The following is a 27,238-nucleotide window of genomic DNA, read 5'->3' on the forward strand; positions in this document are numbered from 1 at the left end:
ATTATCTATTAGACAGTGAATGCCAAGTACATTTAATGCTTAACCTTCGTGGACATCCTCACATTCCATGGGCTGTGAACTAAAGAAGTGCTTTACAAAGGTCCCAGACCAGCATCAGCTTCATCTTCAGACTAGATACATACACTCTTTGGCTTCCCCAAAGATCTGTTCTATAAGACACTTGGAAGAGGACTCGGCAAGCAGCTCACATGTTAGTCCTGCAGACTGGGGAAGGTGTAGAGGCATTTTTAAGTCATCGTTCTAATGACTCCTTAGAGATTATTGTTGTTGTTAGTAGTAGTAATGTGTGTGTGAGAGAGCAATATGTATATGTGTATGAGTATATGTATGTGTGTATATGTAAGTATAAGTATATGTAAACCCCAGAGTAAAAGGATGAAAGGAGAGAACTAACTTCCAAGGACTGTCCTCTGATCTTCATGCACACTATGGCACACACACACACACACACACACACACACACGTACACATACACACATTTTTTACCTCATTTCCAAGTCTTCATTCTCCTGTGGTATAAATCTGTACAAGGCAACGTAGGTGTTCATCTGTAATGGGTCTTTGGAAAGAGGTCCCTGCCAGAGAAGATAAAGAGAAATGAGCAAGGAGAGACTAGAAATGGATGTGAATCTGTGACTGCCATGCAGTGCCCGTGTGCAGCTCTCAGGAGTCACCCAGCTGTTGTGACTGGGGCTTCTCTCTTAGCTTGCTTTTAAAATTATATTACATCACATTAAATTATATTTGAGAAAGGGTTTCCTCTTTGTAGCTCCGGCTGGCCTAGAACTAGCTCTGTAGATCAGGCTGACCTCAAATTCACAAGAGATCGCCTGCCCCTGAATCTGGAGTGTTGGGATTAGAGGTGTGTGCCACCACACCCAGCTCCTTAGCTTACTTTTAATTATGGAGTTGGACTCCATTACAATCTATCTGAAATGGTCAGGACATCTCAGAACTAGTTATTTTCCTCAGGTGATCTTTTCTTTGACATAGTTCTTCAAGAAAAATGTCAGAAATGGGGATATTTTCTTTCTAATTTTTTTCCATTTTCAGGCATGTATTATGCATATATGGGGCTTACATACTTGCAGATGCACGTGTGTTTGTATGTGCATGTGAAGGCCCAAGGCTTACGTTAGGACTCCTCCCAGTCATTCATCTCCCCTCTTCCCTGAGGCAGCATCTCTCAATCTCCCTTGAGGGCTTGCAGATGGACCTACTTTTGCAAGCCAGCTTGCTCTGCAGATCCCCTGAGGCTGCAATTACAAGTGGGCCTCTGAGCCCTTCTGGCTTTAATATGAGCAATGTGGATCTGAACTCTGGCCCTCAGGGTTGTGTAGCAAGTGCTTTAACCACTGAGCAGTCCTCTCCTCTGCCTCAAATAAGAACACTTTCTCTAAAAGTAAGAGAGACATGGGAACAGGTATAAATAGACTTTGCTTCCCAAAATCCTTTTGTATGTTTGTGTGAATGCCTAAGTGTGCATATGCACAGATGCGCCACCATACATGTAGTTCCTGTGGAGGACAGAATAGGAATCAGATTTTGTGGAGCTAGAGTTACAGAAGGTCATGAACCACTTGATGTGGCTGCTGGCTACAGAACCTGGCTCTTCTAAAAGGGTCATATGCTGGCAATTTTTATGCCAGCTCGACACAAACTAGAGTCATTGGAAAAGGAAGAGCCTCAACTGAGAAAATGCCTCTTTAAGATCAGGTTGTAGGCAAGCCTGCAGGAGTTTTTCCTAATTAGTGATTGATGGGAGAGGGTCCATCTCATTGTGTGTGGTGCCACCCCTGGACTGGTGGTCTTGGGTTCTATAACAAAGGAGGCTGAGCAAGTTATGAGGCACAAGCCACTAAGCAGCACTCCTTCATGGCCTCTGTGCTAGCTCCTGCCTCTGGATTCCTGTCCTGTTTTTTAGTTCCTGTCCCAACTTCCTTCCATGATGAACAGTGATGCGGAAGTGTAAGCCAAATAAATCCTTTCCTCCCCAAGTTGTTTTGGTCATGGTGTTCCATCACAGCAATAGTGACCTTAACTAGGACAGACATTGGTTCCAGGATAGTGAGGTACTGCTGTGACAGACCCAACCATGTGCTTTTGCGAAGATTGTGGAAGGGCTTTCCAACTTTGGGCTGGAAAAGCCATTGAGTGTTCAAAGCCTGATGAGCACTTCTGTGGGAGCTTGGAAGACAAGAATGTTGAGAACCATGCAGAGAATGGAGGCCTGGCTTGTGAACCTTCAGGGGGAAGTGTGAGAGAATGCTTTAATGACTCTACAGGGCCATTGGCTATTTTGAGTTAAGAATCTGTGGCTCTGGTTCGCTGGGACTGAAGAATCAGATGGAATTAGTCAAACACCAGGGCCACTGAAGTAAAACCTTTGTTTTACTGGGACAATTGATGCTGGTTAGCTGGAGCAGAGAAACTAGTGGTGATTAAGAAGAGACCAGCATCACTGAGGTGAAATCTGGGATGTGTTTCCTCAGAGTCAGCACACAGAGGCTTTACCTTGTGCTGGCAACTGAGCTAGGGAGTGGAAGGTTCCGCCAGGTGGTCGTGGTTTTGAAGGTGTGAATGGCTCATGGAGAACAGCAGAGGCTTGGCACTATGGTAGGGCTGGAGTCTCTGAAGAGAACCCAGGAGAGGCTATTGGTGAAAGGGCAGCCCAGTTTCACAAGAGATTCTGGCATTTTGGGGATGACAGTATCATGGGATGATTGACAGAAGCAGGCATGCAGTGAAGCCAGCCTGAGCTGAGGAGACAAGGTGTGTGTGTGTGTTGCAGCTGGAAGGGCTGGAGAAATCACCCAACTCCATGGAGGATCACAAAAGGGTATCAATGAACCTCAGATATCGAACTCTGAGGTATTTACATGGTTGGAGTTTTCTTTTGCTCTATTCAGACTGTGAACGTGTTCTGGTTTTTCCCTCTTGAAGTGAGGAAGTATTTAGCTTAATTTTAACTTTTACAGGAGTCCTCTGAAGAGATTTTAAACGTTCAAAAGAGAGTGTGGATATTTTAAAGACACTGACTATTTTAAAGGCAGTGAACTTTTAATGTGTTTGAATTTGTAAAGACTGTGAAACTTTTAAAGTTATTTGTGCTTTTAATGGGAGGTCTTGGGGGTAAATGAGAAAGGAAAGGTAGTGGCTTAGGCTCAATAGTGATGCGTTTTTGTGTCAAGATGAAAAGGAACCCTCCACTGGGGGCCCTGTGTTCCATCCTATAGATGACTGTGAGCATCCACTTCTGTATTTGCCAGGCACTAGCATAGCCTCACAAGAGACAGCTATATCAGGGTCCTGTCAGCAAAATCTTGCTGGCATATGCAATAGTGTCTGCATTTGGTGGCTGATTATGGGATGGATCCCCAGGTGGGGCAGTATCTGGATGGTTCATCCTTTCGTCTTAGCTCCAAACTTTGTCTCTGTAACTCCTTCCGTTACATATTTTATTCCCTATTCTAGGGAGGAATGAAGTAGCCACATGTTGGTCTTCCTTCTTCTTGATTTTCTTGTGTTTTGCAAATTGAATCTTGGGTATTCTAGGTTTCTGGGCTGAGCTGAAGGGATCTGCAACCCTATAGGTGGAACAACAATATGAACTAACCAGTACCCCCAGAGCTCATGTCTTTAGCTGCATATGTAGCAGAGGATGGCCTAGTCGGCCATCATTGGGAAGAGAGGCTCCTTGGACTTGCAAACTTTATATGCCCTAGTACAGGGGAATGCCAGGGCCAAGAAGTGGGAGTGAGTGGGTAGGGGAAAAGGGCAGGGGGAGGCTTAAGGGGACTTTTGGGATAGCATTTGAAATGTAAATGAAGAAAATATCTAATAAAAAATTAAAAAAAAAAGAAAAGGAACCCATGGTGCTGGTGAGTTTTATGTCAACTTGACAGATGCTAGAGTCATTGGGGAAGAGGGAGCCTTGGTTCAGAAAAATACCTCCATAAGATCAGGGTATTGGCAAACATGTGGTGTATTTTCTTAATTAGTATTTGACATGGGAGGCCCTGACCCACTGTGGATGAAGCTACCCCTGGGCAAGTGTTCTAGGTTCTGTAAGAAAGCAGGCTGAGTAAACTCTGAAGTTTTATATCAGAAATAGTAATTGTAACCCTATTTAGAACAGGTGAGAAGTGCTCTCAACCATTGAGCCATCTCTCGGGACCCTTAAAACTGACTTTTTATCAGTCAGCTGAAAGTTGGTCTATAGTATATCAAAGATCCCTGTGTACACTCACAGCAATCAATTCATTTCTGGTGAGGAAAAGGCATAGAGTTTTGGCACTGGCGTGATAGTTTATGTCATAGTGCCACTGTCTACTGACTTTGAAATCTTGCAAATGTGATAATAAAATCTGCCAGCTTTGATAGCTTACTGGCAGCCTGCCCAATACTTTATTACTTGCATTAATATAACCAGAGTTCACCACAACCCTGTTAGGTAGGCTTTCTATAGTCCTCAATTTATTAGATTATAAAGGAGTCTTGTAGTGTCATATAAATATTAGCTGATATCACTAACTCAAAATTGTAATGCTATAGATACATTTACATTTTATAATATACAAGCTAAGTATATACATTTATATTTTATAATATATAAGCTAAACTGATATATTCCATATATACAATTACACAATACTTTTAGTACATTGTATAATATAATAAATACATTCTACGTATGGATATAAAACATAAGACGTACACAATTAAGCTGTAGACTTTTGAACCTTGAACTCTTCTATTAACTAACTAACTAACTAACTAATTATTAATTAATGTGTGTATAGCATGCATACTCCAAAATTTACATGTGGAGGCCAGAAGACAACTTAACTTGGAGAATTGGTTCTCTCCTTTTACCATGTGGGTTCTGGGGACTGAACTTAGGTCAGCAGACTTGGCAGCAAGCACCTTTCTCCACTGAGCCAACTCACAGGTCCCTCATTCCACTACAATTTAAAGCTCAGGAACCTTGGACAATATTGCTTGAATCTATGGTAGTCATATGTGTATATGTGAGTGGACATATGTAATACAAGAATACATTCTTGTATAGCACACAGTGTCATCATAATATGATTTGGTGATTAACACAGAATATGTCTTGTGGTAACACATGACAAACAATGTGCATGCCATTAATACAATGTCTATCCTTTCCACCTTTTATATACTGTGCCTCTTCTATTCTGTGTTACTTATTATGTACATCACATTATGCTTCACTGCACTTATCATCAGGCATGTTACATTTTTCTTCAAATGATTCTAAAAGATAATTTGGCACTAAATGATTCTACCAGCTCCCAAAGGGATTTTGGGATCCACTTTGATGATGGCTGACAGCTTGATCCAGGAACTCTCACCTGCTCTGGGATGTCTACATACCTGGTGGTTTATGCTCTTCACTTGATCTCCGAAGTCATCCATACCATTTTCTGGATATGTAAACACTGAGGGAAGAAAGATAGCACAGGAGTTTTGTATGGCTCGTAGCCATGTTTGGGGACATGGATGAAGGGGCTGTCTTGATTCTCCCCTGAGCCAGAGCTTATCATTGGCCTCCTTACCTGCTTTCCCTCCTCCCCATGCAGCATCCTGCTAACCCTAGACAGCATCCCACAGTCTGTGCATCACTGGCCAACTGTGTTTTTGAAACTCCAGTCTCTTCTAGCAGTGTTACATCAGAAGCAGAGGTGTGTTCACTCTGTAGAACCACTTGAGAATCACAATTTTGTTGCCTTTGAACATCTGCCTTTCATAAACACCAGAATTTTAGATTCAATACTACAATGCTAGATTTTTAATGCTGTCTTTATTCTGTCTTGAAGATTAAGTCATTCACTTCAAACTTCAGAGCATACTCCCTGATTACGTATACCCAACATACCAAGGCTATTGCCTTGAATTTCTTTGAGCTTATTTTTGTAATGTGTAATTCTCTTCCATTTGTGCCTTTAAGGCATCACCTTAAAGGCATTGCCTTTGACAAGGAAGCCTCTTAAGATGGGCAGTTCTCACTGCCCAGATGCACACTTGCCTAGAGGTCCTCACAGAAACTCAGTGAGCTTGACTTGCCAGATCTGGTCCATGACCACGGCCAACCTACCATTCTCACCAGATACATCTTCCTTAGGTAGTAAATTGAGGCTGATTGGTCCAAAAGTATGCAGTAAGGTTTGGATCTGTAAATTAACGCCACTGGGATGGCTTGGCAGTTTAGAATAACATGCTTATTCTTATTTTCTTTACAATACCAAGAAGAGGTCAGTACAGGATGGTCCATCCCACAGGAATCTGTATAATTTGGCTCGTTGGTGTAATCATTCTCTCTTTTATTCATTTGTCCTCATAGTTTTCTCATAAAAATCACCCTGTGTGTGCATGCATGTGCATGTTGCATACCACATATGTCCTTCACCCATTGAGCCATCTCACCAGAATCTCTATTGCTATTAAAACAGACTGAGGAACTTCTATATTAAAAAACAAAACAAAGCATTCAAAGCAAGAGCCCCTAAAGAACTTAATTCTCCTGTGTATTCAGTTTATAATTCCAGAGTTTACAGATGTGTTTCATCCACACAGGGATGCCCCAAGGTGCCCATGTGCTACTATGGTACAACACTGAGATGTGAGTGGTCTCTTTCCACAGTTTTTCTAGAGCGTTTGGTCACTTAACTTGGTGTTTACCTGTTGAAACAGGTCAGAGATATATTACAACATTTTCTGGTATTATATCATCTTCTGAAATCCTGATGTAAACATTTGATTCTGTAAGTATAAAACTATATTCTTCCCAAAAGAATGTTAACTATTTAAATGGAAACAAGCCAAAAAGGCTCTAAAGAAGGAATCCTATCAGGTGAGTCTACAGTATCCAATTTAGACTGATTGCACAGTTTTTAAATGTCACCGTATTTTATTCTGTTATTGAATAGCTATCTGATCTTCTAGTTCAAAATATGTGTTATTCCTGTGAGCTGTTGAGAAAATTATTTGAAGTGACTTTAAGTTTGTTTTTAGATATGCAATCAAAAGAATGTAACCAGGAGCAGTGGAAGTTTTAAAATCTATTTCCCCAAGCCATTGCTTCTTTCAAAAAATTTATTTGTAATTATTTAATTGGCATGTGAGTATGTGTGTGCATGTGTATGTGTGTGCACATGAGCTCAATTGCTTATGGAGGCCAGAAGAAAGTATCAGATCCCCTGGACTTGGAGTTGCAGGGGGTTGTGAGCCACTCCACATGGGCTGGGTACTGGAAACTGAACTCAGATCCTCTACAAGACAGTTGCCCTCTGCCCCAAACTGTTTTTGAAACTGTGATTTTCATTAAAAAGCAGAAAGTGAGGCAACTATCTATATACCACCCAACTGTGTATACCATGCAACTATGTATACCACACAACTGTATATACCATGTGACTGTATATACTGTGTGTGTATACCATGCAACTGTGTGTACTACACAATTGGATATACTATATAACTATATAGTGATCAGCCCAATATGCCAACAACCATGTATACCACACAACTATATAATACATAATTGTATGCTGTACAACTGTGTGCACTGTACATCTACATATTCTACATGACTGTATATTGCACAACTGTATACTGTACAACTGCGTATAGTGTACAGCCATATATACCACACAACCATATATACCATACAACGGTATACTATACAACTGTATACTGTACAACTGTGTGTACAACTGTGACCTGTGACACCCATGTCACCTCTTTGCTTCCTGAACCAATGGCTTTGTCCTACGTATGCATGATACTACACCAGCTTACACTACTGAATTATCTGGTGTGAGCCCAGATTTGAATTCTTAGGCTAATACCAATGTAGTCATCATGCAGTGTCCCTTTAAAGGGACATCACTGCTCATGAGACTCTTATTTCAGACTTCTGCATCCATATTCAAGAGAGAGCGGCCAGCGGTTTTCCCTTCTCTGGCCTTGTTTGGTTCTGAAACCAGTGTTATAATAACCTCGTAAACCACGTTAGAGAATGTGGCTGCCTGTCTTCCTTGCAGTACTTTCGTTTCCCAGAGAGAGTTTATGTAATGTGTAAATTTTCTATTCCTTAAATGTTTGGTAGAATTTACCTATGAAGTTGTCCAGCCTTGGTAATTTTGCCATATACAAGAATTTAAATATTGATTTGGTTTCTAGAAAGATTAGAAGCAGCTCCCACTTTCTGCTTCCATTCTGCTACAGTTGGGCTGCAGACACTCTGATGCGACACATTTGGTATCAGCTTGCTTGGAAAAGGTTGTCTAGCTTTCCGGTGAGAATTTGGTCATGGCAGTCTTTTCTCCTTGGATATGGTATCTTGAGTCCCCACTCTCTTCTATCTTAAAATTTGTTAGAGCTTATAAATTTTATTCTCATTAACACACACCCAGGATTTATTGCCCTGTCTTTGCAATTTAATAATGTCTGTTTTTATCTTTATTGTTACCCTCTTCATGCCTTTTATGGATGGAAGAATCATTTTGTTTCCTGACTTTTGATTGGCATGTGTATATGCACACTCCTGTAGATGTGTGCGAGCATGTGTGTGTGTATGCATGTGTATATATGGAGTCTAGAGGATAACCTGGGGTATCATTCCTAAAGATTGCTTTTTCTTCAGTTGATTGGCTCCTCTTTCTCACTTTTAGCATTCAATTTCTGTTAGCTTTTGTAGTTTGGAAAATTTGCTCTTTTTTTTTATTATCTCTTATATAGTTGTGTTTGATCTTTAGTGAAGCACATTTTAGTAAGATCTAAACTGAAATATTTTTACACTTCCTTCAAACAGCATGAGGATCTCTGAATGCCCGATGTCTATTTATAGATCAGCACTTCAGACATTTTATTAACAGATTTTAAAAGCACCATTGCTTTTTAAAAATAAGTAGCCAGTGTTTGCTAGATTTAACTGTGCACCTGTCACTTTCCTTCCTCCCCGTTATTTGTTATTATTGCATGTGTATACAGTGTGTGAGGGTTGGCATGCATGTGGAAGTCAGAGGACAACTTTTAGGGGCCAGTTTTCTTCATCCCTAGTGGGGTCTCGGATTGAACTGATGTTGACAGGCTTCAACCATAACTGCTTCTACTCACGGGTCCATCTCACTGGGCTGCCACCCTCTCTGCTCTTCATCTCAGAGTGATTTTCTCCCTCCCTCCCTCCCTCCCTCCCTCCCTCCCTCCCTCCCTCCCTCCCTCCCTCCCTCCCTCCCTCCCTCCCTTCTTACTGAAGATGCCATTTTCCTGTTCTTTAGCTTAGGCTATAATCTGTAAGAAGCTCTTCATATAATCATCTTTCCTCTGTGTATAATCTGCCTTTTCAGTCTGCATCAATACTTGGCTGCCTTTGAAGTCTGGCTGTGTCACAGAGATGCCTAGGAATGGTGTCTTCAATCAGTTCTGTAAGTTCTCAGAATGTTCTTGAATGTTCTCCCACTCCCATCTCTGTGTGTGCACTTCAAGAGTGTCATGGACGAATGCACTTTGAAGTACTCACTTTCCGTTAACACCTTTACTGTGGGATCCCAGGGCTGTGCTGCCCTGGGTAGTCACTATTTTTTGGCTCTGTTCCATTTGTCACTTCTCTCTTCCACTGTGTCTAATTCCTGGTTTATTGTGACAATCCCATTTCTACTTTACAATATTCTAGAAGCTCTCTGTAGTTTTCTTCAGATTTTTTTTGTATTTGATAATCTCTTGTTCTTTTGTTACATTTTCTGGTTTATATTTAGCATATTAAACACAAATGACTATATAATTCGGTTTGGTTTTGATGTATGTTACTCTAAAGCTCAGATCCTAAACTTATTTCATTCTGCTACCTCTCCCTGATAGTAGCACATTTTCTTGTGTGGTGAATTTTGATTGTTAAATTGTGTTTGTTGAAAGTTTATTGTGGGGAGTGTTTGAATTCTCCATTTAAATTCTGTTGACAGCAGTTACCTTTGCCTCTGATGCACAAATTATGACCTGATCTCATTTGAAATTTTAAACCAAAAATTATTATTTTGCCATGCTCATACAGAGAACATGAATTTGGAGTATAAATTCAAGAAGTAATGCTCTATCTATCTATCTATCTATCTATCCCAAGATAGGGTCCCTCTCCCTCTCCCTCTCCCTCTCCCTCTCCCTCTCCCTCTCCCTCTCCCTCTCCCTCTCCCTCTCCCTCTCCCTCTCCCTCTCCCTCTCCCTCTCCCTCTCCCTCTCCCTCTCCCTCTCCCTCTCCCTCTCCCTCTCCCTCTCCCTCTCCCTCTCCCTCTCCCTCTCCCTCTCCCTCTCCCTCTCCCTCTCCCTCTCCCTCCCCCTCCCCCTCCCCCTCCCCCTCCCCCTCCCCCTCCCCCTCCCCCTCTCCCTCTCCCTCTCCCTCTCCCTCTCCCTCTCCCTCTCCCTCTCCCTCTCCCTCTCCCTCTCCCTCCCCCTCCCCCTCCCCCTCTCCCTCTCCCTCTCCCTCCCCCTCCCCCTCCCCCTCTCCCTCCCCCTCCCCCTCCCCTCCCCCTCTCCCTTCCTCTCTCTAATGCCCTCCTCTTTCCCATCTTCCCCTGTCTTGTTCAGTCCTGTCTTCTCTCCTCTTCCCCATTCAACTCTTCTGTTTCCTTCCCCAATTGGTGACACTTAACATTTGCAATCTAGAAACAATATATACTAAGGACAAAAGTATATGTTTAAAACTTAAGTTTGCTTAATTTTCTTTCTGGGCAAAAGTTCTACACCAAGTTCAAACTGAGGCAGCACTGGGCTTTGTGACATCTCTGAGTAGATGTGACTGGCTTAGTCATTTTGGAAGAAAAGTTCTAAGAATGTGTATTGCTCATGTTTGGTACCCCTCTCTTCTTCCAGGAAACCATGATCAGTATGATCATAGTGAAATGCAGCTTTCGAAGGCTCCTGAGAACACTGTTCTGGCATTTTGGGCAGAAACAGGCAGCTGGCTATTACTTCTCCATGTCCTTCTTGCTTTGCCACCAGTGAAGCTGTTAGCAGTGAAGCCTAAGGCAGAGGGCAACACCTCCCCTGACCCAGGAGAACTGAAACCGGAAGCTAGAATTCAGACCTGCCCAAGACTACGTTGAAGAGCATTGGCAACATTAGTATGAACTGAATCCTCTTCTAAGGTGACTGGAGAGACATTCCTCAAGAAATCTGGCATGACATTTGACTGGGAGATATAACATGTATGTGACTTGTGTGTGCTTTTACTCAGAACTAGTTGTGAGCACTGTGACAGAACTTCTGAAAGGCCACACCTTGCCATGATCAAGAGGACTCTAAGGAAGCTGGAGCTCATGAGTATGCTTTCTCCTTGTTGTCTCAGAGACTGGATGGATGAGGGACTGAGATCAATCGAAAGAGTGGGACAAAGAGCTACCTAATTAATCCCTTTGGCTGCTAAGTCATTGTGAAAAAGCCATTGCTGATCAAAGGACTTACAAATATCCAAAGCCTGTTGGAAACTTATAGCTTACTAAATTCTTAAGGGAATCTCTCTTTCTATGAGTTTCTCTTATTACTTCTCTTCTCTTTTTCTTATTCCTTCCTTTAAAGAGAAAAATTCAGATGGGCTCCTTATGTAGTTTGGGCTTGCCTTGAATTTGTAATCCTCCTGTCTTTGCCTCCTGAGCACTGGGATTTCTGGTGTGTGCTACCATGTCCAGTTCCACAGATTCATTTTAATATGGCTATGGAATTTCTCCTTAACATGGAATACATGGACAATAGTCAACTTTATGCTTTGAGCATGAGTTCTTCATCTCTTCAGAATGTGCTATATGTATATGTTTGTGTGTATGTTGGGAGTGAGAGATATTAAATGCTCTAATCCTATTTCCCAAATACCACAGATCTTACATAAATTAAGAATCAGCAGTCTAGGTGGCCTGAAATTCTGCATTTCTAACAAGGTCCCAAGTGATATAGGGCCTGCTGGTCCATGGGCGGGTAGCCTGGGAGTGGGAGTCTCTGTCTCTCTGCCTTGAGGAGCATATGATGAATTTGTTACTAGAAATCAGTCTTCACAAAGACAATTCCCAAGTCCAGATGTTTGCAACATGCAACTCTGTTAATACCACTTGGTGAGAGAAGAGCTCTCTGTGGTAAAGGGAAATCCTAACTATCAAACGGATGAATCTAACAGACTAAGTTAAGCACTGATGGAACAGACCCGTTTGGCTGAGACAGAGAGTGGGGTGGTAGCATGTGCTAGCTGTTCTGATGAACTACAGGGAAATTTTCTGATGGGTCAGGAGTGTGAGAAGAAAAAGGAGACAGAATAACACTGAAAACTTTGTCCTAATCAACTGGATGAAGGGTTTTTCCTGAGCAGAGACAGGTGTGGGAAGAGTCCGAGTGGGTGGGTGGCTGGCTGAACAGACTGAAGAAAACCTGTGTGTTTGTTAATTTCATGGTGCCTGCTCTGAAGCCCGAGTCTAGGGCAGAGCATGAGGTCCAGAAGGCCTTGTCCAAAACCATAGGAAATCTGCATACTAAAAAATAATGTAAACAGTTCACAAAGAAGGCTGAGAAAACCCTGGTCAAGGCTAAACAGAACTGGCCACTGGAGCAGGCAAACTGTCTCAAATCTGTTCTGCCCTGGACAAAATCTCCATGCTCTTGGGTGGAGAGTTAAGATGCTGAGGTGTCTGAAGAACGGAATGGTAGGTAGCACCACGTACCAGTGCTCGAGCAAGATAACCATGCTGTGTAAAGGAGTTGGAAAAGCTTCAGCTCTTTCTGTACTGGGGACCACTGAGCTCTAAGCTTGCTCTCTGTCCTGGCTAGCTTCCCCATCCTTTCTTGTAACAAGTGGTCTCTGGTTCCATTGTAACTCTATGTCTCTGCTTAGTTCTTTGTTTGGAAACATACAAATCTGTAATCCATCTTAAGGTACCCCAGGAACCCTGATATCAGCCAATATCAGTTCCATATTCCAAAGACTGGACTTTGTAGGCTGTAGGTATCTGGAGATAGCACAGAAGCCTGATGCTGGAGATGAAGCTTGACTTGCTGTGTGGGGGTGATATTACATCATCTCATTCAAAGACCATGGCAGCCTTTTGGAATCATAGATATTGAAACTGCACTTAAAAGCTGCTTTTGCTATTAAACATTGACCCCCCACTTAGACCCACAGGCAAGGTAAGAGTCTGGCGTCTCTGCCTTGGTTTTGTATCTGCAGTTGGCTTAAAGCTCAGAGGGAAGCAGTGGTCCTTACCCTCCCTCCTAAGTCACTCTGAACTCCAAGAAGTGCAAAGCCTCTCAGAGGAGGATAATCATCTATGGAGATGAGGCTGTAGCCTTGCAAACATCAGATTAACAACTTAACACCATGCTGGACCACTGCAGATGAAGTAGAGATAATAGTGGGTCTGTGCTGGGCAGCTTTGTAGCTTGACCAGGAACAGTCTTTAATACGGCATACCTCTTGCCCTTTATTAAGAGATTTATTTTATTTTATTTTATTTATTTTTTTATTTTTTTATTTATTTATTATATGTAAGTACTGTAGCTGTCTTCAGACATTCCAGAAGAGGGCGCCAGATCTCGTTGCGGATGGTTGTGAGCCACCATGTGGTTGCTGGGATTTGAACTCTGGACCTTCGGAAGAGCAGTCGGGTGCTCTTACCCACTGAGCCATCTCACCAGCCCGAGATTTATTTTATTTTTATTTATGGATGTGCATGTATGTATGCGTACATGCATACTTTTGGAGAACCTTTGGGCACCTTTGGAGAAGAGAAGAGGGCATTGGAGGTCCTGGAACTACAGGCAGTTGTGAGCTGCCTGACTGGTGCTGGGAACTGAACTCTGGTCTTCTTCAAGAGCAGCAAGTGTTCTTAACTGCTGAGGACTCTCTCTAGCCCACCTTGCCCTCTCTTTAAACCTCATGTCTGTACCCTGGACTCCCGTGTCTGTTCCTTTTCTCACTTTTTCACTCTGCTTTTTGACACCATGCATCCATCTAATCAGCTTATTGGTGATGAGTGTGGCCAGGCCTAGCCTATTGGGACTTCTGGTGATGCTATTATTTGCTTTTCAGACATGAGGTAGAGAGCAGCTATTCAGCACATCTACGTCACATGGTCTCAACGTGAAGCCCAGAGCAAGGCTTGCTGAGGCCCAGATGTGCAGTGCGGAAGCCCTCGGGTCTGCTGGAGAAGAGAGTCCACACATAGGTGCCAACAAAAGTCAGGCTCACCATGAGTGCCCATCACACGAATGTGAAAATTTAGTTAAATTTGTGGCTTGATCTTCAAGATGTTGAACTCTAGGGCTGCTCTCTAGATCCAGCTGGTAGGCACCGGGTTCTAGACTAGGATGGTGCTATGATTCTCTCCAGTTCTGTGTGGCTGTCATTCCTCAAGTACACCCCACTTTATTATTATTTATTATTATTTTTTACTGTGGATTCTGGACATTGATTTTAGGTCCTGGGCTATTTCCTATCCCCTGCAGTGCATTTTGCATCTTAATGGTCTCTTGGAAGGACTGGGATATGGATTGTGGTCCCCTCTCCTCTGACTGGCACCTTTGCTCACCTGATTCACAGTGCAGTAGATGTGGTGCAAAGTCAGGTCTAAGTGGTCAGGTTCTCAGGTCTAATCTGAGTCAGAGGAGGATACACTCATTCATAAAAGGGTGTGAACAACAACTAAGCATTTTTATGGCCACAACTCTTGACCATGTCGTATCCCAGAGCTATCGGAGGGTGAGGGGAGCCTGAGAGAAATGGACACAGCTCCTTGCAGACCCCGACTGCACGCATGCTCTGGTTTCTGCAGAACTGTCTCCCACTCACCACTGTTGCTCCGTGTCCTCATGTCAGATCCATCTCCTGGCCCATCAGCTTCTTCAGGGACGTCTACAAGCTCTGAAGTCTTGGAGGAGAGAGGAGATAACATAGAGTAAGCCAGTGAGCCACACTGTATCATGGACCAACCAAGAAGAACTTTAATGTCAGTACTGGGTCTAAAGAGGAATTTGTATGACATTTGTGACCTTTCAGCCATTATGGTTTGTCATTGATTCACAGGTTAAGGGGCATACAACCGTCCATACATCTTCACACACGCTGGCATGGTTTCTATTTAAATCACATTTCACACCATTTCTAGGGTTCTTCCAGTAGATGAGCTGACCTCACCTTTTGAACTTCAAATGAGATTAACATCCTCTTCAGAAGGTCATCAGGGTTTAGGTGTTTTCAAATGGATAAGTTATAGGAGACTGGGAAAAGGCTCAGTTGGGTAAGTGGTTGTTGTACAAGCATGAGAGCCTGAGTTCGAATCCCCAGCACTTAGATAAAGGCCAGGTACAGAGGCCTAGGTGCTTATAGCCCAGTGCTGGGGGCCACTGAGACAAGCAGATCCCCTGAGCTTAGCCAGGGAGAGGATGATAGACAATGATAGAGGAAGATGCCTTACCTTCACCTTTGGCCTCAACATGCATGCACACACATGTGCATATCCCCATATGAACATGCACAGTGACACAGAAATATTCTAAGTGCCTTGGGACTGGGTTCCCTGGAGCCAAACACTTTCATTTTACTATCAAATCTTTTAGTGTTTACACAAAATGACCATTAAAGTATACCTGACACAGCTACTATGTTCTCATTAGGGTGGGGAGCCCCATCCCCTTCCTCTTTGTTGTCCCCTATAGTGCCAGCAAACTACCCACTAGTACTCATCATTACTGAGTAGAAGACAGACCTAGCTGGCCTCAGTGTTATGCATAAATTGAGGAAACCATAAAAGTTATTTTCATTCTTTTTTTTACTTGCCATTTTTTTTCCTTCTTGAGAATTTATTGATGTAGACAATGAAACATGATGCTGATTTTTTTCTCTTGGAAGTCAGTGGAAGGCCTGAAGGAGTTTAAAGATGGCTTCCTGGAGCTGGAGAGATGGCTCAGCAGTTGAGAGCATTGACTGTTCTCCCAGGGGATCTGGGTTCAAACCCCAGAAGCCACACAGCAGCTCACAACGGTCTGCAACTCCAGTTCCAGGGGATCTGACACTCTCATACAGACACACACTCAGGCAAAACACTGATGCACATGAAATTAAAGCCTTTCAGAAACTGTGTGGCATTGGAAGGTTTTTTTGTTGGGGTTGAGGAGCTAATGAATTTGAGGGACCTGCTGTCTCTCTCCCCTAATGCTGTAGTTACAGATATGCGAGCTGCCCTGGCTTTTATGTGGGTTTTGGGGGATCAAACTTGGGTCTTCATGATTGCCCTGTTAGCTAGCACTTAGCCAGCTTAGCCATCTCCTTCGGCCCCACCCAGACCCTTCAGAGAACTGAAAATGAGGTCAATTACCGAGGTTCTGGGCGGTGAATCAGAACCACTGCCTGAGCCGCCCTTCTTCGTTCTCTGGGCCAGGGACGTGCCGAACCGGAGGGCCTCATACACGGGGTCCACTTTATTGCCACACGCTGCAAAAGAAGAGAAGACCCGCCTCAGCCCACCCGACCTGGGAAGCCAGATCTCCACCTTGAGAACCAGGCCAGGGGGCTTCGTGTTCACGCTTTTGTAATGGGCAAGGGCTCACATCAAACGCTCTTGCTCTCTCTGGGAACTTGATACGTCCAACTAGAACTCTGTCCCAGAAGTCTTCCCGAGTGGTTGGTTTTTCTCTTTCGTTATTATTCCCACTATACTTTGAAGATGCTTCCCAGGGACCAGTTTGTTTCCTACAGCGAGAAGCTCTGATCACCAAAGAGGGAAAAATTTTGAAGTAGGACGAAAGTGTTCTCAAAAGAACAGGAAATGACCCCCTCCTGAAACATTACGTTTCTAATGAGAAGCCGTCTTTAGTTTATCATTTTGAGTTTAAAAATCTAACCAGCTAAAAAGACCATAGGTGTAGAGGTTACATGCACATAAAACAAAACAAAATGAAAATTCAACTAAAACAACAAATACAAGCCAGTTAAAAAGAGAACATGAAAGAAAATATCTACACCATATCTGTAGTGGGCACTTTCAGGTCTTCATTAAACAACGTGTGTGTGTGTGTGTGTGTGTGTGTGTGTCTACATGAGCATACACACACAATTGTAAAAAATACTGACCACTGGCCCCATCTTACAGTATACAGCAGGGGGTTCAATGACACAGTTGGTAAATGGGGAGCTGACTCTGCCCCAGAGCTGCCTGGTACCATACCCCATGTTGCTTTGATGCTGCCAATGGTAGGACAAGTGTATTGTCTTGTTGCTGAAAGTCTGGGAAGTGAGATGTCTACTTTTGAGACAGCAGTTTTCAAACTCCATCAGGGAGATGATGAAAAAAACCTGTTTCCTCTCCAGCAAAATGAGTAGAGCTAAAACAGCCACTACACAGACATCTCAGGCTATCCAGGCTTTGTAGTCCATCTGTATATGGTGAGGGTCATCATTGACTTTGCTGTTAAAATCCCACCGCCCATTACTGTCCCAACTCACCAATGGGCATAACTTCTTTAATGCATCCAAACTGTTCGTGAATGAGCAAGGGGGAGCTGTAGTAACGCCGAAATCCCTTTGGCTGGGGAGAGAATGGAAGAGAGAAGGTCTCAATGTCAGAGAGAGATGGAGAAAAACAAGCAAGAGTCCAAAGAGTAAAGCCAGTTGTCTCCCTTTAACATACTCACATAGCCTATTAATTTTATAATTTACCACTGAGAGGGAGAAGGGAGAGAGGGATGGATTGAGGGAAACAAAGTAATGTTCCATCTAGAAGGCCAGCTCCCTGCCTCTTGTACTCTATCCTATATGCAGAAACCCCTCACCCCTAGGACACATCTAACAATTTTTCACCACAGCTTACCTTGGACACTTCAAGTTATCAAGACCCTACATAGGGGAAGGTAGATGTCAGAGCATGCCCAAGGTCCTTGAATATTTTCATAATGTCACCCAGGAACATCCACTTAGCCTGTGTGTGTGTGTACGTACATTCTATTGTGTTTCTGACTTATTACCTGTGGGCTTTTTCTTTGTCTTGTGGGAACTACTCTTGGAAAGAGAGAAGGGAAAAGATGTGACAGGAATTTAAGAGAAGGGGACATTGCAAGCTAGAGTCACTGGATGTACTTTCTAAGCTAGACTTGCTATGCTCCAGGCAGGGCTGGAAGGTAACCTGGTAACCTGGATCCTGTGAGCATCCATAAATCCTCACACATCTTCTTGCAAGTGCTGCCCATCTTTGTCTGGGCATTGCCAGAGATGGGGTTTGGGCATAGAAGTGGCTCCCTACCCTGAAAGCCTGTCTTTGGTGACATTACATTTGGTGTTAAGATATTGTACTTAACGTATCCTGAACTTTTCTTTAGTGTCAGAATAGTCAACAGAATTCTTTTCCTGGGCTGAGCTTAACAATCTCTATGGTAGACATTCTTGGTGTAATACTTTAGTCACTTGGGTTCAGTGGCCTTCAAATCTATTCTGGGGTGCACTGAGACCACACTCCTGAGATGGTCTGAGCAGAATGTGCCCAGACTGTCACAAGGAGGCAGACTTCTGTACATTCCGGTGGAGGTGGGGTAGCTTCAGCCTTCTCTCCACCCCCACTCCATTGACAGCCAATTAAATAAGCGGTAACCCAGCTGGAACAAAGCACCCTAGTTTGCATCGGATGATGGGGACTCCTGTAATGCCTAACTTTGAAAACTTGAATTGACCCAGGAGGGGAGAACGTAAGTGCTACAGCTGAGAAGGTCCCACAGTGACACGCCTGACACTCTTCTGAGGACAGGACTCCTTACCAGTGCTGGTTTTGTTACAGAGATTGACACACTTCTGCCCCACTGCTGTGCGAGTTAAGCTGAGTGGCTGGCCAGTGCTTGTGAGCATGCTTCAGAACTCCTGAGATGGGGATTATATCACTCCTGTGGCTTCCCAGGAACAGGGACTCTGGGCAGAGAGTTCCAGGGCTCCATCTGGCAGCAGCCCTTACCAACTTGCCCATGCACCGCTGGGGCGCCAGGCCATCTGCACACTTGTGGTGGATGCTCATCTTACAGGCTCCGCAGCGCAGTCCGTGCTTAGCATGTGTTCCTGTCAGGCACACAGCAAACTTTGGTTAGATACAGCTTGCCCGTTCCTGAGGTTTGATCTGAAATCACTGAAAGAAAGTGATACAAGTTATTTATTCTCCAAGAATTTTTTTCATGAAACTTGAAAATGCCAAGAATTTAAAATAATGTATGTTTTCCCCCAACCCACGTTTTCTGTAAGGTATTCTCCTTTTGTTATCTCCTTTATGTTCACGACATTAGCAAATCTGAGCTACCTTTGCTCTCTTTGTCCTAACTGGAGTTAGCAAAACCCATAATCTTTGCTCTTCTTGTAGGTCATCCATCTCTTCTCTCCTGATCCTTACTGAGTCACACTGGTCTCCACATCTTGCCCGTCTCACCACTATGGGGAAGTGTGGTGTGAACTGAGGGAAGCCTGATATCCTTCATGCTCAGGAGGCATTAGCCACAGGTCTTTCTTTCAGATCTCTGGGTGCATAAGCCCCCTAGTCCCTCCACGTCCTTCCACACACTGCTTTATATATCTGGGATGCTGTTCTGTGGATACTTGGCTAGTGACCCCTTCATGCATTGTCTCTGTCATTTATACCAAGCATTTCCCTTCCCCTGTCTAAATATTTTCCTTCTCTTTCCCCATTCCTTCAATCTCCCTATCACCCCTCTCTTCCTCTTTCTGTCCCTTTCCCTCCTCCACTGTCCTCTCTCTCATCTGCTTCCTCTCATCTCCCTCTCTTCCTCTTTCCTCTCTTTGCTTCCATTTTGTTCTCCTCTTATTTCTCTTTCTCTACCTCTTCAATTCTCCACCCTCTCCTTTTATCTACCCCCTTCATGCTGGAGATGGAGTCTGGGGTTCCTCATATGCTAGGTACCTACTCAGTCACTGAGCTACAACCCAGACCTCCTAAGGTTCCTTCAGGTAGCACCCGTGATCATCTTTTATAACATTTATCATAACTAGTCACAGGTATTTACATGGAAACTTGCTTTGGTCTTCCTCTCCCTCTGGATGGGGGCTCAGTGAGAACAAGGATAGTGTGTGCGGTTTGCAGCTGTGAGCCTTGCCCTGTACAGGACACATTAAATAAACTAGTCACAGCATGTGATGAAGCCACGGTAGCTGATTTGAGGTCCTTCATGGGAGCAGATTCTTCAACACTGTAGAAGTATTTAAGAGCTAGACAAGGATGTGAAGTTCTAGCTGCATCGTTTAATTTTAAAATTAAGAAGTTAGAGGGTATAAAGGATGATCTGTCCCAAGGCAATGAAGACCCTACCTTGTTTCATTCTTTCTAAGCTTGGCTCTAATATCTCGTCCCATTTTTTTCAGGACTGCTTAATGTATGTGGAGGTGAATTTGGGATTAATCAGCTGATACAACAGAGACATGCTAGGATCCACAGCTCATCTGGGAAAGGCAACTGTTAAGCTCCACAGTAGGCAAAGAACTAAAAGTCCTCTGGAAGATGTCATCTGGAAAGCCCCCTAAGAAAGTACCATTTAACCAAGAACCTGTTGACATTACATGGGAAGACAGAAAGCTGCTCTCTCTCTCTCTCTCTCTCTCTCTCTCTCTCTCTCTCACGCACATGCACACACACCGTGTTAATTATTTATACGCAGTGGCAGAAAGCCCCCCCCCTCCTTGTTTCCGAGAATTATCATTCAGGTAAAGCATGCTATTTTGTCAGAGCCTGGTCTTGGAGGCAATGCCTTTCATTTCGATTCTGAGCCTGCTATTTGTGCCTATATGGGAACAGGAGGCAGATCTTCAATGAGGAGCTGTTCCACTGTGAGCGGGCCTCTGAAATGGTGTCATTATAAATGATAGCATCTCTTCCTTCCTCTATGCATTTCCTTCCCCTGACTTCAGTTTTCCGACTTGCTTTCATACTTTGCCTTGTGGTATGAGTCAGACCACCAGTGATTACTCAGTGTTAGGTGTCCCCGTTTCCACTGTGCAGTGACAAGCGTGATTGAAGGGGAAAAGCTCCGACTCTGACCTCCAGAGAACAGGGAAGGGGTGATTTGGATCACTGCAGCCGTCCTGGTTTAGCCCAGAAAGATTTGGAGAAGGTCTGGTCGGACCTCGATCTGCTACATCCGCCTTCCATTACTAATGCCTTGTTGTATGTGCCCCTTCCATTACTAATGCTTGTTGTATGTGCTCCTTATGCTTGACTAGCAAGAAAAACCTAGCTTTGAATTTTAATATGTCCGTACTGGCTCTTCAAATTGAAAAATGCAACTGATATTTATATTCCTTTAACTGCCTTCACCCTCAAAGGAGAACGCTCTCCCCACAGGCTAACAGAACGGTGTCATAAAAGAGATGGCCTTTGAACTATGGCAAAGTTACAAGCATAAATCAAAAATACTGTGAATCAGAACGCGCTGGAAGGGGCTGGAGGCAGAGCTAAGATGGTCAAGGGCTTGCCTTGTAAGCAGGAGGACCTGTGTTCAACCCCCAGAAGCCTCGTAGAAAAAGAAAGTTAGGTGTGATGGTGTGTGTTTGCGATTTCAGTGCTGGTGAGGAGACACGAGGATCTGTGGGGTTCTCTGGTCTCCCACTAGCCTAACTGGTAGACTTCAGGCCGGTGAGCAATCCTGTCTCAAACAAGAAGGTGGGCTGTGTCTGAGGGACCATCCTCTGGTCTCCATAGGCGTGGGTATACACCCATGCATCTGGATATTCACAGGCATGCAGTTGTGCACAACACACAAATACACGGAGTGCACTTGAAGTTCTCACCCCACTACACACTGTAGCTTAGAACAATATGCTATACAGAACTGCTTGCTCCCCCAGGAGCGTGCAAATGCCAAGGCTTTGAGGCTCACTGCTGCCCACCTTCATGAGAGAATGTTTTATAGTTATATTGATAATTAGCCTGGGATATGATCAAAATCCGGAGTACAGATGTTACTGACTATACAAATTTCTCATCATAAAATTGAAAATTCCCAAATTGAAGTGTTCTAAGTCAGGGCTGTGTGTACAAAGGGACTTCCCAGGGGCTGCTAACATAGCTCAGTCTGCAAAGGTACTTGCTATCCAGCATGAAAAATTTGATCCCTGGAATTCATAAAAGGAGAGAACTGACTTTTGCAGTTGTCCTCTGATCTCTACATACAATCAGGGGTGCATGCCTCTAATACACAAAACAAATAAACAAACATAAATGAATGTAAAAATCTTAAAAAATTGCATAGGTTTAAATAGTTAGAAACAAGAATGTCACTGGATTTCAAGTAAACAGTATTGGATTGGGACAACACACTTAATCATATCAAAGTCCCAGTAAAATTATACTTTAGGAACTAAAAATCACCAATAGGAAGTGTAGACGTGAGTTTAATATTTATTTGGAAGATAAAAAGTTAATAGAAACAGGGTAAACAAGCCGGGAAGTGGTGGCACACACCTTTAATCCCAGCACTTGGAAGGAAGAGGCAGACAGATTTCTGAGTTTGAGGCCAGCCTGGTCTACAGAGTGAGTTCCAGGACAGCCAGGGCTATATAGAGAAACCCTGTCTTGGAAAACCAAAAACCTAACAAACAGAAGAACATGGTAAACAATTTAAAAAAGACATGGACACAGAATTCCACAATGACAGTTTAGAAACTGCAAGGCCATAGACCCTTAAAAACATTCAAATGGCAAAGTTCTGGCAGAAAATTATTTCCAATGTAGGGTTTTCTTTCCAACCTAGATTTTTATATCCAGCTAAATAACAAACATAAGTAATGGCAGAATACAAATACCCTTTAAAATTTAGATCTTTCTTCAAAATTCTTTCCATGTGCTCATTCTTAAAAATAACTATTGTAGAATATGCCTTAGAAAAATGAGAGAATAAGGCAAGAAATTAAAAATCATGAGATATGGTGTAGAGCAGACATGGGAGAGAGGTGGGGTCTCCCATGTAACTGTGCAGTAGCCCAGGCTGGAGCTGCAAGATGAAGTCAGGGGGTAACCTGGGGTAACCTGAAGGATAAAACAAAGGAGCAAAGAAGTTTATCGACTTAGAACTTTATAACAGATAAAAGCACTTGAAAGACTGTGGGAGGATTTATAAATTACAGAGGTATAGAAAGTTAAGGGAGTGGAATGGACCTTTTTTTTTGTTTGTTTTTTGAGACAGGGTTTCTCTGTGTAGCCCTGACTGTCCTGGAACTCACTCTGTAGACCAGGCTGGCCTCAAACTCAGAAATCCACCTCTCTCTGCCTCTGCCTCTGCCTCCTGAGTGCTGGGCTTAAAGGCGTGTGCCACCACGCCTGGCTTGAAAGGACAATTTTTAATTTGAGGGAAAATAAAATATGTGAAAGGAGAGAAATGCAATCATAGTAAAACATTTGAATTAGCAAATATCAGTGGTGAGTCACAGGGCCTAAACTGACCTTCAAATCTACACAAAACTATGATTTAACTGTTTCGATAAAGCTGTTCCAGAAAGGGCAGAAGGAAGACAGGCAAGTGTGGTTCTGGTGGCCTGAGAGATGAATCCTTATCTACAACAGAAAGTCACCAAAGGCCTCATTAATCAGTACAAATAGCAGAGCTTGTCACTGAGGACTCTGGCTGTGAAGGTCACAACCCAGCAAGGGCGGCTCTTGGTGCCTCTCAGAGTGAGTTTGCCATGAGCTGGTTTCCACTGTTGCACTTTTAAGACCATCTGTCTCGATCTTTTTTCATGTATTGTGTCAAAAGGTGATGAGAGGAAGGGCAAGATGCCTCCATGGGCAAAGGAGCTTGCTGTTCAGTCCGATGGCCGAGTCAATATCCAGGAGTCACACAGTAGAAGGAGGGAACCAATTCCTGCTTCTGTGGTCCTCTGATCTCCACAGGAGCACTCTAGCACATGAACACATACACACATACATGCACGCATGTGCACACAATGCACATATGAGCACACACACATATACATACACACCACACTCCCCACATGCACAAATATACACAAAGATTTTTTTCCTAGCTGAATAGATATTTTTGTTCATGTGATGGATTAATATGACATGCCATTAATGAAATGTATTAGATATATATATTTTACACTTGGCCATCCTGTGTTTTTTATGTTGGTAGTGCTGGGGATTAAATTTATGGCTTTGCAAATGATTGACAAAGGCTTTACCATTAAGCTATATCCCAGCTCTTGTTCGTGTGTGTGTGTGTGTGTGTGTGTGTTTTGAGACCAAGTCTGGCTCTATAGCTCAGGCTGGTCTTGATCTAGCTCTATCATTCTTCTGACTTTCCATCCTGAATTTTGAGGTTACAGGTGTGTGCTTAGTTTGTCTACATCAATTTTGAAAGGATTTTGACATTAAGGCATTGCTTAACTATTAGGAAGACTCAATATAATGTCAAAATTAAAGATAAAACAAGGGTTAAAAATCAAGGACCCTTAACTACAGAAATAAGTTGGAAAATGGGGAAAAGCCACTTGTGAAAGAAATGTGGGTATGGTATAGTATTTGAATTAGCAACAAACAATGGTTAAATGTTAATTTTATAAATTTGTTTACAATGACAAATTTTCTTTTGAGACAAGACTCCAAACTTGCTATGTAATCCAGGCTACCACAGTCCTTCTTCATCTGCCTCCTCTGTGCCCGTTACAGATGTGTGCCACAATAGCCAGCTGGCTTGGGAAAAATACTTCAAAAATGTATGAACCTATATATATAAACACGAATATCTATAAATACACCAGCTTATCCTCCTGTGTCAGGGTTATGAGATTCCCACTTTATGGCTAAAACCACGGCAGTACAGAATTCTAAATATACTATTTTTGTTCCTACTAATTCCTATGATAGAGTTAATTTATGAATTATTGTGAATAGTAAAAGCCACAGCCATAACTAATAATAAAAAAGAATTATAACATTATACCATAGTAAAATTTATGTGACTACAAAATCTCTCTCCCCCTCTCTGTTTCTTGTCTCTCTCTGTTTGTCTCTGTCTCTGTCTCTCCCTCTTCCTGTGATGGGAGTTGCTCTAAAGCCTTTATGATGAGGTCTAATGGGATGAGCAGCATGGGCACTGTGATGCAATTGGGCTGATCATGGAGATGGCGACCATGTGACAACTAGGCAGGTGACCTACACAGCATCAGTGCAGCAGGGGAGAAGATGCTTCACTCCTGAACTTAGTGTGGACTCTAAGTCAGAAGGGTGTATAACTTAACCTGTGTCTTGTTTACTTATGGAATTTTCCATTAAAATATTTCAGATCACTGGTGATTATGGGTAACTGGAATTGCTATCCCTGGGGTAACTGCTTTTTATTCACTTAGTAAAATAAAGTACATTACTTAGAATGTATAGTTCTAAGTATAGTTATATTTATAATAATTACCAAACAACACATACAGAATACAGGATGCATTTCTATTATCTTCACGTGTGAGTTGTATTTGATACAATGATATGAAGATCAGTTCTAAGATCCTAAAGTCACATGAGGTCAACCAAGCCAGATGAAGCCAGGGAGAATAATTTTGTTTCTTGGTAGATGGACAAAGGTGAATTGGAAAGAAAAATGACTAGAGTTTGTCAGTGAGCACAGAAACACACATGGGTACACACTACACCAGAAGTCAGAAACTTGAATTCTTATCTTGATGTCATAAAAAAAATAGAATTAACAAAGAATTAGGCTTTCATGTACTGGGAGGAATAATTCCTTGCAGGTTACTTCATTTGATTAATAAACGAGCCCTGTGTTTTGTATGTAAACTGTTATTTTAACTAAGGAGGCAGGGACGGGCCGTAGCTGGTAGCTCCACTGGAAAGAATGAGCAAATGTTGGATATGTGACGCACTGGCTGTGGAGCTTTCTAGTCCTTCTGCAGTCTCCCATCCAAGTTCTAACCAGGCCCGACCCTGCTTAGCTTCCAAGATCAGTGGAGATCTGGTGCACGCAGGGATATGGCCCAAGGCTGCTGCTGTCATCTCAGCAGTCCTCGGGGGTAGGAATCCTCCACCTCCTGTCAGTCAAGGCTGCGAGAGCATTATCTGTTATGTCTGCACGACTCCCAGGTATGCCATGTGTCTACTCAGGGATTCGTTATTTTATTTTCAAAAACAATGAAGGATAGTGCCCCTTGCATATACATGGGAAGCAGGAGAATGGCAAACTTCCCTTCTCTGTCTCTTTCTCCCTTATACCTTGAGACAGAGCTATCACTGGGCCGAGGCTTGCTCTTTTGGCTAGCCTGGCTGTCCAGTCGGTGCTGGGGACTTTCCTGTCTCCACCATCTAGCTCTGAGGTTGTTGGTCTTTGCAGCTCTGCCTGGTTGTCTTTGCAGGTACTGGGGATTTGAATGCAGGACCTCATTCTTCCTCGCTGAGCCATCTCCAAAGATCTCAGTTAATTCTTATAATACTAGAGTTGTAAGACTATGAAGTACAAAAATAGGATTTTGTTTAACAACATATTATGGCTTCTACACATAAGCTATATTTGGATGTTCATATCTGGGTATGTGTGCATGTATATATACACGTGTAATTTATGAAGAGAGCATGGCAGGGTGGAAAGAGTTGGCCTTACACTATTAAAAGGTTTCTACAGCAGTCCTGTGCTCTGAGACCTTTCACAAAACACTCAGTTCTGAGTTAGTGGAGTGACATTTTTGAGAATTCCGGAATTTTGGTTTATTTTAAAAACATAGAAATATTATAAGAATGTGCTTTCATTTTAATCCCAGCCAGCAGCAGCCAGCACCTTTGCCCCACTCAACCCTTTGCCCAGGAGCTCCTGTACCACCTCCTGGATGATGAGGGAACCCATGAAGGCCTACTCATATGCAGGGAAAAGGGGTAGCTTTAGGGGTAGGTGTAGGGATGAGGGGGATGCTTTGGACTGGCCGCAGCAGCTGACTTTGATTTGCCTCGTGCTCCAGCAGAGGTGTGGTTTTACCAGCTGCAGAGATTTTCTGCCAATGTGTGATGTTTGGAATTCTGGGAACTCTTCAGAAAGCCTATGAATTTGAGGGACCCAAGAGGCAGGGCTAGTGGCTGTTGCTCATTTAGGGAGGTTGGTTACAGTTTGGTAGTAGCTGTGGTCAAAGAAGAGACAAGAAGAAAAGAATTAGATTCAGAGATCTCTCTCTTCTCTATCCTTCTTT

The 27,238-nt window shown here is 43.1% G+C and overlaps 1 protein-coding gene across 4 annotated transcripts in view; it reads right to left on the reverse strand.

The window, feature by feature from the left end:
- Stac (SH3 and cysteine rich domain) overlaps positions 1 to 27,238 on the reverse strand; it is a 124,944-nt gene that overhangs the window by 22,039 nt on the left and 75,667 nt on the right. For 3 of the 4 annotated variants that reach the window (XM_021172830.2, XM_085828091.1, XM_021172828.2), the window contains 6 exons: positions 19,014 to 19,114; positions 17,522 to 17,603; positions 16,395 to 16,510; positions 14,870 to 14,948; positions 5,425 to 5,489; positions 508 to 596 (listed from right to left, as the gene is read on the reverse strand). In XM_021172830.2, the coding sequence (XP_021028489.1) occupies positions 508 to 596; positions 5,425 to 5,489; positions 14,870 to 14,948; positions 16,395 to 16,510; positions 17,522 to 17,603; positions 19,014 to 19,073 (491 nt within the window). In that variant the 5' untranslated portion in view covers positions 19,074 to 19,114. Of the gene's footprint in view, positions 1 to 507; positions 597 to 5,424; positions 5,490 to 14,869; positions 14,949 to 16,394; positions 16,511 to 17,521; positions 17,604 to 19,013; positions 19,182 to 27,238 lie in introns of all 4 variants that reach the window. The other variant, XM_085828092.1, reaches the window with a different exon arrangement.

Source organism: Mus caroli, unplaced genomic scaffold, assembly GCF_978045245.1.
Source record: "Mus caroli unplaced genomic scaffold, Mus_caroli_1 scaffold_11, whole genome shotgun sequence".
In the NCBI taxonomy this organism is placed as follows: Eukaryota; Metazoa; Chordata; class Mammalia; order Rodentia; family Muridae; genus Mus; species Mus caroli.